The sequence below is a fragment of the Pygoscelis adeliae genome, unplaced genomic scaffold (assembly GCF_000699105.1).
Source record: "Pygoscelis adeliae isolate BGI_AS28 unplaced genomic scaffold, ASM69910v1 Scaffold113, whole genome shotgun sequence".
NCBI lineage: Eukaryota > Metazoa > Chordata > Aves > Sphenisciformes > Spheniscidae > Pygoscelis > Pygoscelis adeliae.
This window is the reverse complement of record NW_008825108.1, coordinates 13,081,990-13,095,903: the sequence shown is the minus strand read 5'-3', so window position 1 is coordinate 13,095,903 and position 13,914 is coordinate 13,081,990. Positions and strand designations below refer to the sequence as shown.

Genomic DNA, 13,914 nt, shown 5'->3' with positions numbered 1-13,914 from the left:
ATTCATGAAAAATTGACATTATAAACCACTGCAACAGAAAACATAAATAGTAATTTATAAAACATTGATTAGAATTGCATTTCTGTTTCCTACAGCACCATCTGAAGCTGAAAGTTTTGATGAATGCTGATTAACTGCTAGGTGGTTTTATATGGAGTTTAAATATGCCTAGACTATATGCTAGTTAATTTTCTTTATTTAGTAAGTTCACATATATATTATATATTTTATTAAGTATATATGCTCATTTCCTTAATGAACAATAATAGGAATACAGAATTTATGATCTCATTTCTTTATTAATATGTCCTTCTGTCCAAAATGTACATAGCATTAAGCAATACCTGGAATGCTTATTAGCAATGTTTAACAGTTTTTAAATAACCTGGCTTAGTGGCAATTATGTGTGAAAGTGTGATGAAAAGTTCTCAAAATGCTTTGTCATACAAATCTAAGAGCTACTTTTGACTAAGCCCAGGTAGGGTTTTTTCTCGAAAAGGTGTAGTCAAAGGGCAAGATACTGCTTTTTGCCTCTTGGAAAAGACAAAATGAAGATGAGGAAAATAGCCAAAGTTTGTCTTTCATCTCTTCAGTCGATCTTAGCAGAACCCTTACTATCTGATCATCAAAGCTGTATCTTCATAAAAGATTTGGCAGAGGGTCATGCAAGACAAGAAGATTCCAAATAGCTCTAACAATGAGCAGCTCAAAGTTGCTGGTAAATTGAAGGTAGTATTATCTTCCCCTTATGTATGGTTGTGCAAAGAACTGTATTTGATATTTGAGCAGTGAAAAACTTCACTTTCACTGTGTGACAGTTTGAGAAATGAGGTCCCATCACAGACCAGAATTTGTTTTCAGTACACTTTGCCCTGCTGATTTAGACATGAAGAATCAGGAGACTCAGACTGGAAACAATTCTCGTTTCCAACACGCAAAAGGATGAGTCAGGGCCTCATGGACTCTGCCTAGGGAATTCCTGATATGGTAGGTAGGACACGCAAAACAGCAGCCAGGACCTAAGATCACTGCAGTACATTGTTTCTTCTCTCAGCCAAGACTTCTGAGAACATCAATAACATCATGCTTGGCATACTGATTTAGTGAAGCAGCATGGACAAGCCAGCCTTCCAGTTTGAACTGCCTTTGTCATGGCCCATAATGTTACTGAGCGATTAGAATATGTGCACTTGCATGGGCGGTTTACAGATATAGCCAGGAAAACCTTTTACCAGGAGGGCTGGTGGCAGTGCTGTTATTTTGGAATTAAAACAAAACCAAACGATGTGGCCCTCCCTCCGCCTGAAATAAAGCCAGAAAGTCTTAGGTTTGCATCAACACTTGACATCGGTTGTAGTATACTGCAAAGCATGGGTATTCCCTTCCTCTCCCTTCCTGGCTTTGTCTCTCACAGCTCTTCCTCCAGAGCCCAACTTTGTGTTTCAGAGAAGTCCATCTGCTCCTTTGGCACATAGTGCTCTCTCAAGGCAAGGACTGCAGAGGCATGGGATGGCGCTAGTGGCATTTCGGGTGGCAGTGGTGGGATTTCCCTTTGGGTAGACAGACTGCAAACCCCGGTATGGCAGGCAGTCTGCACACTAAGCTGCACAGGCTCAATTGTGACATTCCCTGCCACACTCTTCGAAAAGGAGTTTCCAAATTGCTGGCTTCTGATGGGAGAAGGTCTTTATTTCTTGTTAGTTATGGATCTAGAGAATTATTGATGTACCTGAATGCAGTTACACATTCAGAGAAAACAACTGCATTGCAGATCCCAGGAATAAGTGGCTTTTTCTTTTCTCCACAGACAAATTTGGGTTCATCCTATTCATAAAGAACTTGCAGTTCATAAGCTCAGGATTGTGCAGGTGCAAGACAAAGGGAGAAGAGTTACGGACCAGTCAGCCAGGGCAAGGACAATGTCTGCAGTAAGATGAGGGCACTGGCAAAACAGCACTGTAAGGGAGTCTGCAGAGTCTTGACAGCTTTCAGTGCCAGACTGAAGTTACAAAACTCCTTTGGGAATTAACTTGTTAACACAGTTATGTCCAGCATGCAGTATGGCAGCTCCTGCTCCTCATATCCCAGGAAGTTGAGTTGGACAAATTGTCCCTACCACTTGGAAATGGAAACAAGCCCAGGCTGGCTTGGAGGCAACGGGAAAAGTCATCTTTACTTCTGCCACTGTTGAGTGATGTCACCTGTGAAGTAGCCCAGAGCGTAGGAATGGAAACACCTACTGGGGAAAGATTCTGGCAAAGAATCTACAAAAAAATTTAGGTCCTCACAGCACTGGATGGATTACTCAGTCCACTGGGTTTTGTGGTTTTTGCTTTTTCTCACTGAACATTTAGGATTTATCTTAGACTTCTGGAAGAGCATTTTAGGAAATCCCACCCTATCCTCAATGTTTTGGAGTGGATGAAGGCAGGTAGCCCTGGCACTTCAACTTTAGAATATTGTCTGCTGAAGAAGGGCACAGCTCTGCTCACCCAAATACACACTATTCTCATTTGGTTTTCTAGGGAATATGTTGGCCTCAACTGGCCATATTTTGCTTCTGTTACTTTTCCTTGCTGTGACGTTGTGTCCTTGGTATTTGTATCCAGGTTATTTTTTTCATTACACTTTGTAAGTATGTCTTGTTTATTTAATGTACCTGTGTTTCTCATTTAAGTTTTCTCAGTTCTTGTTCACCCTTTGGCCACAGCTGTGCCAGAATGTGGCATGCAGGGCATCTGGGCACTGGGACACCAGCAGAGAAATTTCTCAGAAAGCCCCATGAGGAGAGTTTTTCTCAGAGGGTGAGGGAAGAGCACTAGCAAGGGAGGGATGATGAAGAGCTTCTTTCCTTTACAACAGGATTTTTATTTGAAGAATCCGCAGGAAAGTCCAGCCTGATCTCTGGTCATCGCATGCCAAGTGACAGCTCAGGCATTGTATACAAGGGGCAGAGAGATAGAAAGTCTGGGGAGAATTTTTTTGTAATTTTTGAAAGAGCAACAGGTGTTTAAGAGAAGGGTGTGATATTTGCAGCCCGACAGGCAGAAATAGGGCTGAGAAATATGCATGATGGCCATTGCATGTGTGAGCAATGTAGGTATGTATGGACTCTCACAGTGAAATGAAGCCCACTGTTGCCAGTGACGGTCCTGTTAGCAGAGTTCCTTCTTTAGCAGAAGCTATGCAGTGCACTGCATGCTGGCTTACTGTGCACGGGGTTTAGGAAGCTTGTATCTAGGTGAACAAATGAAGTCTGTGATCTCATAGGAAAGCAGCCCAGTGCAAGCTCCATGAGCATGCTGTGAAATTTATGGGCATATAAAAAAGAAAATTATGGACTGATATTCCCCAGAGACAGCAGGGAATATGCAGCACTGCCTACAGTGCAGGTCAGTACCTGTATACTGGACTGCCCTGAATCAAAGATGCCCTGTTTTCTAAACATTTCATGCAAACCTGTTATCCACCAGGGTCTGCATTATGCTGCAGTGACAGCCTTTTTCTGTTCACATAACCATGACCTCCACTGAGCAAACAGAAGATTCATATGTGACCAGCATCTCAGACTTTTGCAAAGTTCAAAACATCACACAGAGCAAAGCTGTGGATGACACCTGTGATGGGAGCATCAGCATCACACCAGCTCTGAATTTCCCGACCTCTAAGTGCTTTCCAAACAACTTGTCTAGGGTTGGGTTGTCCAAACTTCAGAGGATGATGGCTCCGTTCTTGAACACTAGGACAGCAGTGTGGAGACATTGTAGGTAAATTAATGCCAGCTACTTGGCATAGTTTCTTGAAGATGGCCCATTGCAAGTGGATGTTCTGTACTTACTACTGATTGTAGTAGTGTAGAGGAAAATTAGGTGTCATGGCCTTTCTCCTCCGGAAATGGCATTTCTACATGATAGAGACTGCAAGGTTGAGGTTATGACCCTGTCTGCCATTAGGGATTGTCTGCAGCCACTGCCAATGACAAAAACCTGCTCAAGCTTCTCACCCATGTTGTGCATAACCTCTTGTAGTGTATAATATGCTGGGTCATATATGCTAAATAGTTGGTCAGCTTGGTCAAAGCTTATGGTCCAAGAAAGTGGTGTTGTGGGAAGGTGAAGAAGCCAAAGACATCTGGTTTGGCCCTTGCTAAGTGTGTGAGGACAAAATTAATGTTCTGCTGGCAAATGAGGGCCAGCAGTGTGGATTCAGTTTGGCATGAGCGACTCGATTTGACAAACTCACGACCAAACTCAGTCCTGGCTATCAAAGATTATGGAGATACGGTCTAAAAAATTACCCGCTTCTGGAGAGGTTCCTGGCAGTAAAAAGTTCCTCTCTTCAAGCTTTCCCCCAGTTCGGTGTAGAACTGGGGATTTTAGATCATCACTGGCAGTGGTAAGCACAGTACTGATTTTTCTGGACCTACCTAATGATTTTAACTTCTCAGCATGCAATTGGCCTGGACAGTGTTGTTTTGCAGACTTTTTTAAAATTTTTATTCTTCATAGCAACCTTGTATCTTGAAGAGTATGGGCTAGGTTGTAAAATGTGTGTTATTGTAGCTGAGTAGGTGCCCAGGGTACATAATCATTCAATACAGCAAGCTAGAATTAGAAGTGAAATATAAAAGTGTGTTTCCTTTGTGAAGTAGAGAAAGAAGTTGCATTTCTTAAGGTCTGGTACAGAGAAGAGTCAATCCTCCCTTGCCTTTCCCCTCATACCCCTTCTGCAGGCAGAAGACGGAGAGGTCCTGCCAGCAATGCTGCAAATATTTTGATGCTGTAGCTCTTTCTCAGTAATGTGCATTGCAGAATAAAGGACAAGCTACACTGGCTTCAATATTGCAGGGTAGCTCACATTGGTTCATCTGATACAGGCTATGTCAAGTTAAATGAAATCCTCAGCTGCTTCTCTTAATTCCCAGGTCACTGGGGCAATGCTGTACTTTCACAAGAAGTGAACTGAACTCTAACCCAGACAAACTCAGTTTATAATAACTCCAAAAGCATGTATTGAATATCTTGCTGTGTTCCAGTATCATAGGTCAAAAATACAACCCAGTGCTAATTATGCTGTTTAATGCAACCATTTCAAAAGCCTATTTCTAACCTTTTTTATTGGTTTCACATTTTCTTATTCTATTAGCAGCCCATTTTCTGCTCCCTTCCCTCCCTATTTGACATTTCAGAACAAATAACGAAGCAGTTTTTAAGTGCATATGCATTTCCTCAAGGAAATCAGGGCTTGAGCACATACATTGGTCGTTGCATGCATGCTGATGAAGCATGCATAAAAATATGTCTGCCTTTGCTTGCATACATGCCAAAGTCTGACCTTCCGTGCTTTGAACTCTTGCTCCAAAACGCAAATGCATAATTCAAGAGGACTGAAGCAGAATAGTGTTGAGCATAACTTCTGGGTACATGGTTCCCATAGCAAACTACACAGACTTGAATTACATTTCTAAACTGTCTGTGCAGCAGAGGATGTGGGTTCCTCAGCATGAGGACAAGGAAAATCAGTGCGCCCAACGGCCAGGGCAGTCTGCACGGGCCGGCAGACAAGCACTGAGGACTGTGTTCTTTCTGGAGAACTTCTCAGCTAAAGCGAGAACATTTACGTCCATGTGAATTTCAGATATGAAGGCAAAATAGGTGGGAAAAAACACCTCTGTGGGTCTAAAAAGACTACATGCATGAGAGAAGCGCCATAATGAATCACCTTTCCGAAGTGAGCCATTCTGGGTATGTGCCAAAGTGGCGCCTGTAGAAAAGTCTGTCAGATTCATGTACTGACAGGTGAGATGGTAGCTAAGCAAATGCTTTGGGGATAAGCAGGCTTGAATATTGCTTAGGTCTAATTAAGTCTAATATGTCTCATTCATTTCTTTCTCGCCCAGATGCTGGTAACACACTCAAGGGATACTGTTATGGTGCCAACCACAGTGTTGAATATAACTGAATTTATTTATTAAGAATAAAAATAAATGTTCAAAGGTAAAGGCGGTAGCAATAAAGTCATTTTGTGTCTCATTATATTGTGAAGAAACGCAGCCCATCGTGCCACAGAAGAATGATGTTTAGGAGTCCAAATGTGTACACTACTGCTTATGTGCATATTTGTTTTCCCTTCCTACACAGACACAGCCAGGACTGATGTATAGAAAGACATGCCTACAGACTGGTAGCCTGTGACTGCTGGTGTACAGATTTTTCTTTTACTCTTCTGAGCATTTGTCCCATTTGGAAGTGTCATGGGAAATATTCTTCACATTGTTTTACAGCCCTCGGTAGCTGAAGAAAATGAGACTTCATTGCTGTAGAAAAAACCTCCACCCTGCCACAATTATTTAGCTGTGTGCGTGCATTCAGATGTTGATATGCCCCTATTATAACACAGATTTACTGACAGCTATGGCTACTGGGAGAAGCCTTGCTCCCCCTCAAATTATCAGCTAAATTTGCCTGCTTCCAAAGAACCAGGAATTCAATCAGTCATCACTGCCAACTCTGAAGGATATCACCAAAGTGCTGCTGGAAATGATGCAGAGCTATTTTGAGGGGATAGCTTAGAAAGATGTTTTCTTAAATAACATATTGCAAAATTGTATGAATTAGCCAAATGTGTCTTCCAGAATTCTCATAGCATTCATATGGAGCTTTTATTACTTTTGTAATTCACTCTTCACTGACTTCTCAGAAGTGCCATAAGATATGTTGAAAACTTGTACAAAGGGCATCTTAGGAGACACAAAGCAAAATCTTTCTACAACCCCCAGAATTTACTAAAGATTAATTTAATACAATGAAAATTTCTTTCATACAGACGTGTTTCTATATAAAAATTAGACTTCACAGTTAGTGTGCTATAACTCCTACAGCTGAGAAAAGTCTTTTCCAAGATTCTAATATCCTTGGTGCCTTAGAAAATGTTCTCTCAAATTGTTCATTTGAATTTGGCCTAGATCATACAGTCCTTGGTAGTTTATTATAGTTTACTTCTCTCTTATTTTACTTAATTGGTTTGCATCTTCAGTGAAAAACATGTAATGAAGAATAAGAGTGATACACTCCAGCCTAATTTTGCAACATGCTTAGTACTAGCTACTAAATCTTTTTTTACTAAGGATACAGCTGACTGCTTTCCTATTTTGAATTAAATGATTTGTTTGTACACTTAATTTTCTTCAATCTCTTTTCATCAGTGGAAAAGTACTGATAAAGCACTAGTTGACCATTAGAAGACGGGTGAAATAGAATGATGCATCTTCATTACTATCATATTCTCTCTGAATTATTTTTTTTTTCCCTTGCAGGACAGTTCTGTTTACTCTGACCTCTGTAGTTGTACTTGTCATCACTACTGACTGGATCAGCTGGGACAAGCTGAATCGTGGATTTCTGCCAAGTGACGAAGTCTCAAGGGCCTTCTTGGCTTCTTTCATCTTGGTGTTTGACCTTCTTATTGTCATGCAGGTAAACTGTCCTAATGTTTCATTCAAGCTGCTGAGGCTGCCTAGTCACTCTCTTTCCTCTAGAGCAAATAGTGTTTAGCTAAGACTACATAAATGTAAATAAATGTTTAGTTTGCAATCGCTATTAGTAGAGGCATTTTATAACACCATTCTCAGTGACTTTGCAAAAAGCCCGCTGGCCTTTTATTGTGAAAACATTTCTGATTTCTCTTCTTAGACTGCCAGGTAAGAACTGCATGACTTTCCAAATTAGAAGATGTTTTCTGCAAAAATGACATCAGAAAAAGAAATGGAAGCTAATTGTTTGGTAAATTCGAAGCTTCTGTTAGGAACATGAGAGAAATTTGGCCAAACAAGAAAGAAGTACTTCCATATTTCAAGCATTTATGTTATTAGGTATACACACATTATAGCATTTTAATAGATAAAATTAGTATTTGCTACTAAGATTCCACTTTCCACTTTCACATGAAGATTTCTTTACTTTGATGACAGGTCCTTGTACTGTAGTGTCTTCTGCCAGCAAGTTTAACTGGGGAGATGATTCCCTGTAGTCTGCCTGATGACTGCTCCTTTGAATCTAGCTGTTAAGAAAGGAATCTGGGTCACAAGTATGTGGCCAAAAAATTCCTTCATGTGATGCTGTGCTCTACCCTTTGCATTTGTCTGTGGTTTGAGCCTTGTGTGAATAACTCACCCAATGCTCTCTGAAGAATTAGGTCAGTTGGGCTGAGGCAAGGAAAAGGAGCATCGAAGGCCTGAGTGACTTTTGCTATTAGCCCTAGATATGTTAGACTATTGAACTGAAGTTTAGCAAAGAATTTGAGAAGAACTGATGGGTCCTTTCTCTCCAATATATTACTAACTAACTCTGCTAGCAAAGACCATTTCTGAGACACTTAGTTCTCTTTAATGAGATATCTATTGCTTGAGTAATTATCATAGAGGTGACACTGTGGTGGCACTGAGAATTTATCACTGCTGTACTGTTTTTGTAGTAAGATTTCTGGTGCTTTCTTTTCTCTCCCTTTGCATTTTACTTTTTTTTTTTTTGCTGTTTTGAAAAGATTCAAGAAAATGTCTAATAAATGATTGTACTTCGCAGGGCTGTAATGAAAGCATGAATGAAAATACACGATGTATCAAGCTATACTGAATTTGATATTGTATGCAGGGTAGAGAAACAGAGTTGTCTTCATACCAAATAGTTATTAAATCATCCTTTCGACTTTGAAAAATGAAGTTCCAGTACTTTGACCTTGACATTGCTGAATATCAGGAAGAATTTTATTTGAAACAGCCTGCCCCGAGTACTATTTCATATTTTTACAACACAAAGCAAGAGGCTCTTTTTAATTGCATTTTCGACTGATGTTTGTGTGATGGAGTTATTTATTTATTTAAAGTTATTTGGACTGTGCAACTAAGTTGGCATGCTTTATTTACAGTGTAGTTCTAGCATCATTGCATTGCTACTGCAATAAAGTCAAGCTGAGACAGCAAAGTATTAAATCACAACTGAAGACCATCAGGATCATGATCCTTTGACTGAAGTATGCTTTAGAATTACATGTTTCTAGAAATTCTTTTCAATAGTGTTGTCTGTTTCACAAATTTTTTTTCTAACTTGACAAGCTTTACCAACAAACTGGTAAAATTAGAAAAAAAGAAAAAAAAGCCCGCAATTTCTGTTTGAGGCTGATGCTAACTAAGAGCACAGATGAAGTCTCATCTAATTTTTGAGTACAGGCATTTTCTGTCCCTCTAAATGGTAGCATTAATACTGTGTTTAGCAACAAGAGAAAACCAATTGAGTTTGGAAACCCATTCGCAGTGCTGTGAAAAATAATCACATAATTGTAAAGGACAGCTTTGCCTTCTTAATATTATTATAATTTAATATTTATCTAAGTCCTATGTAGCGCATAAGAAAGAAATAAAGGACTGAGCGGTCCCTGCCCTGAAGAGCTTTTTTTTTTCAATTAGACATAACCCAGGCAGACACATGAAGAGGAGAACACAGGCAGCTGAACCTTACACAGACAGTTATACATGAGCGATGCTAAAGCATACATGCACTTTTTAGCTTTGGTTTCCATCCTGCAACAAACCCTGGCTGCCTCCCAGCCCCACTCTCCTTCTAGTGTGCAAAGGCTCCTTTCAGTCCGAGTGATTCACCAGATATTCAGGGAATGGGTCAGGAAGAAAAGCACAGATGAGAGACAGAGTAGAAGACAGAGACTTGTGTCTGAAATGTAAATGTGAAAGTTATGGCCACAAAAATATTAAGACAATCTGAGAAAACAGGTCATGGAGAAGGTTGCAGGACTACAACAGGACCTCATGGATAGTGTGGCTGGCTTCTGGCTCAGGCTGTGTTCCTACCTCTTCTGCCAACCTCGCTGTGACACATCACCACATCCACCCTCCTTGGAGTGAAGAAATGGACCCTGAGTGCCTGTTTTAGATGGCTGCTGTGTATACATCTCCACCTGATTTTAATCACTGTGTCTTTATAGTCAATGGAGAGATCAAGGTACAGTTAGGGTGCTTTTAAACATCTACAGTAGGATGAGATGCAGCAGGCCCTAGAGGTGCATGTTTCTCTCCACAGAGAATAAACAGACCCAACGTGACGAGCTGAGAGGAACCATCCCTTAAGCCAGACTCAAAAGAAACAATATGAGGGTGGCATGGCTCGAGTCCAGAGCTGCAGCTCTGCAAGGATCCTGCTCAGCTATTTCCACAGCTGATCAAAGGGCCACAGTAGCATTTCTCTGATAGCGTTTTATCAATGAGACTTCTTTAGAGCATGTCCAACTCTTACAGGCAGGGTGATCTCCACTTCTCCCACTGCTGCCTGGCCACGGTTTGAAAGGAATTTAGGTTTCACTGGGTCTAGGGCAGCATATCAGAGACAATACCCATTTGAGGCTGTTTGAGAGGCAGCACAGAGGTCTCTGTTCCAATCCTGGTTGTCAGGGCATTTTATCCAATGTAAGTACAAACACTGATTTTTTTAAATACAGAGATTGCATATTTTCTCACTGAAAAATAACAGATCAAATTCAGTCCAATGCAAGTGAGCATTAGTTCATTTTAAAGGACATGTGCTTGCTTATAGTAAGAAAGTAAAAACTCTACAAGTTCGCTATTTTTTCCACAGTATGGAAGTGATTAAGTTAGTCATTTTCACAATGTGCTTAATTATGCCTGCCCTGATAATTGAGGTGGCAAAATGCCAACATATGTATGTTTCTGGCACCTATAGCATTCACTGCTGTACATGCGCATCATTATATTTTTAGCCTTCGTTTCAGGCTGAGTGCAAGACCACACATATTAAAGCTGGATATGTAGTAACGCTATTATCATCTAATAGAACTTTTTACTATTTTAATGAAAAAATCACATATTTGGTTCTCTTTCGCAAAGCTGTAATGGAAAAGCTGTTAATTAGAGGAGTAAATATGAAAAATGAAACTATAATGCCACAGTCCGAATACCTCTATTTGAGCAAGTAGACAGTAATTCATGCATTAGCCTATATACTGCGGGTTTTGGTTTGGGGTTTTTTTGGTGTCATGTTCTTAGTGACTTTGCTAATGGGTAGGAGCCCGTGGCGGCTGGATTATTAAACCTCGTGTGTCCAGGGGAGATGAATTGTTTCATCTCTGTAGTATCTTTTGTGAGCGTTCACAGGTTTCTCCAGAATTCTGAAAGACCGTGGAGTATTTCAGCATCACTGTGGAGTTACACGCTGTAGCTACCTTGCTGAGCACTTTCTAAGTGCCGTGGTGTAAATTCTTGCAACTCTTAGGACTTACTGCAACTTTTTATCTAACAGTACAATCAGATACAATGTCCAAGTGATCTAAAAGTTACCTGAAAATAGTATTTGATTCCAAAAGGGGAATTTATTCTTCAATAAACTGAAGAAGTTCTATAGCGGCTGAGTGGAATAAACAGAAGCCAGGAAGCGCTTATGTCTAAGATTCTTTGAGAAAGCTCTTGTATGTGAATATTTAACCAAACTAGCAAAATAATCCCATTAATACCAAATGGGAATACTCTATAAATAAAGAGAAAATAATTTTGTCCTTCTGCGTAACTTGAAAGAAATGAAGGTCAAAGAGAGTTAGATAATTAACAACATTCCTTATGACTAATGCTGGATCTCTGCTTATGTAGGTATTAGGATATCAGCAGACAGATTTTTTTTTTTAAATAATAAACATTTTTCAAATGTATTTTTCATAATATTTTTTGTATGTAAATTGCTTTAATATGTAACTGTAGATCACTCCTTGCTACTGCAGTCAAAAATCAACATATTTAATGGGTGGCCTGTCACTTCTTTTTTTGTTTTGTTTTCTGGGGAATGTCTGGTCTTCTGTCTTTGGTAGAGTTTTAATAAGAAAATTAGGCAAACAGATTGAAAAAAATCTGTATTTAGGCTCTCCTGTGTTTTTTCTTCTAGTTCTTCATAATTCCCTGAAAAAAAAGTAGTTAATTTAGCTTAACTTTGTAATGTTAACTATGCTTCGTATATGTCATTTTTAAACAGTAACAGAAACATTATCAGCAAAAATGGAACAGACTCTGGTCCTGTTAACAAATACATAAAGCGGGGACAGTTCAATTTATTTTCAGTTTTACACTGATGGAGAAGCTGTTTTGATTAAAATCTAGTACGACATGTGAGCACATTAAAAAACACCACCCACAACATCAAGTGCATGGAAGAAGATATAATTTGCTTGAATAGTTAAAGTAAACAATAGAGTAGAAATACGGTCTTGTCCACACAAAGTGGGTAAAGACTTGATTTTTAGAGGGTTGGTTTTTTTTAGAAAATCTGTTTAACTTTGCAAACGTAATTTGATTGTAACTTTTAACTGGATTTACACTCAGTAATTTGATAGAATTAATTTACATGTATGCAGACGAGAGGAGAATCCTGATTTATACTTTAAGCAGAATACACAGGTATAGTAGTTTTCCTTTGAAACCGATAAGCAAGAAATGATTTTGTGTTCATAGACAAAGCAGGATTTACAAAATAATTTGTCATTCCTGTCAGAGTAGATCCTCTCAGCTGTGCATTTGATTCGAGTGGTATATAATTTTTTTTTGTTTCCTAACAACCAACAGCAAAAAGTACTGATGTATAGTTTGTTTCCAAGGAAGTTACCAAACTTTGAATGAAAATGTCCTTCTAAAAACCTCCCATTCAGCACAACAACTTCTGAAGAAGTGAGCACTTGAATGTCAGGGTACTTTACATCATACTTTTGCTGGGTTTTGAAACATTTGAAAACGCAATAATAAAATACAAGTCAAAACCCGTGAGGAACTTCTGTGTTAGTGAAGTTAGCAAACAACTTTTGCATCATCTCTGACATTCAAGATTTCTGTATGTGAGGGGTCACTATGGTTTTTTATTCATGTACTACTTGCTCTTTTAAGATAGGAACCTAGCCATAAGGGCAAGTGACCAGTGACAGGTTTTTCAAAGGAGTCAGGATAGATGGGAATTCACCTTTAATAAAACTGACAGCAGATCCAGCTCCATTACTGGTGTCCCCAGCCATTACCATATGGCAAGGTTTTACAGGGAGGAGCCATATACCCTGGACTACTTTTTTCAGATATTATGTGGAGTGTTTCATTCCACTCAGAGTACATTACTCTCCACTAGCAGATTTTAGACATGCCTGTCAAACGGCATTACAAAAATGGATAAGCATTTTGAACACACATTTATACTCAGCTAGTTGTGCAACATTTGCTGAAGAACCCTACTGTGAGGGTTGGCTCTGCAGTACTGTACCTCCCATGGCCTGCAGATCTCTGAAGAAGAGGACAAGTTCAAGTGAGGTAACTTTGGGAGAAACCTTTCTGTAGCAAGTAATAGATTTTCCTTCCTGCAAAGTCTCTCACGTAGGAAAGACTTTCCCCTCTTCTTTTCTCCTTTCTACATCCTCATCCTTCTATGGATCATGGAAATGTTCCTTATTAGCACTGATGTAAAACATTCAAAAATAATCCTGAAAAATAAAAGTGAATTAGAAGGACTAGAAGGGAACAATTGTTGATCTACAGCTTCGCTTTATTTGTACTTACTATGAATTCAAGTGACAGACCTGAGTACATTTCTAAACACCGTTTAACCAGGAAAATGTTAATGTTTCTCGTGCCAGTATTGGCACCGTGGCATTTCTTTCTAGTGGGTCAGACACAGGTCTTTCTTGCCTATCCTTTTAGAATCATAGAATCATAGAATGGTTTGGGTTGGAAGGGAACTTTAAAGGTCATCTAGTCCAACACCCCCTGCTGTGGGCAGGGACATCTTCAACTAGAACAGGTTGCTCAGAGCCCAGTCCAACCTGACCTTGAATGTTTCCAGGGATGGGGCATCCACCACCTCTCTGGGCAAC

The 13,914-nt window shown here is 39.6% G+C and overlaps 1 protein-coding gene across 1 annotated transcript in view; it reads left to right on the top strand.

Annotated features, from left to right (window-relative positions):
* TMEM117 (transmembrane protein 117) overlaps nt 1-13,914 on the top strand; it is a 224,798-nt gene that overhangs the window by 167,545 nt on the left and 43,339 nt on the right. The window contains exon 5 of the mRNA XM_009327601.1: nt 7,316-7,475. Within this exon, the coding sequence (XP_009325876.1) occupies nt 7,316-7,475 (160 nt within the window). The remainder of the gene's footprint in view (nt 1-7,315; nt 7,476-13,914) is intronic.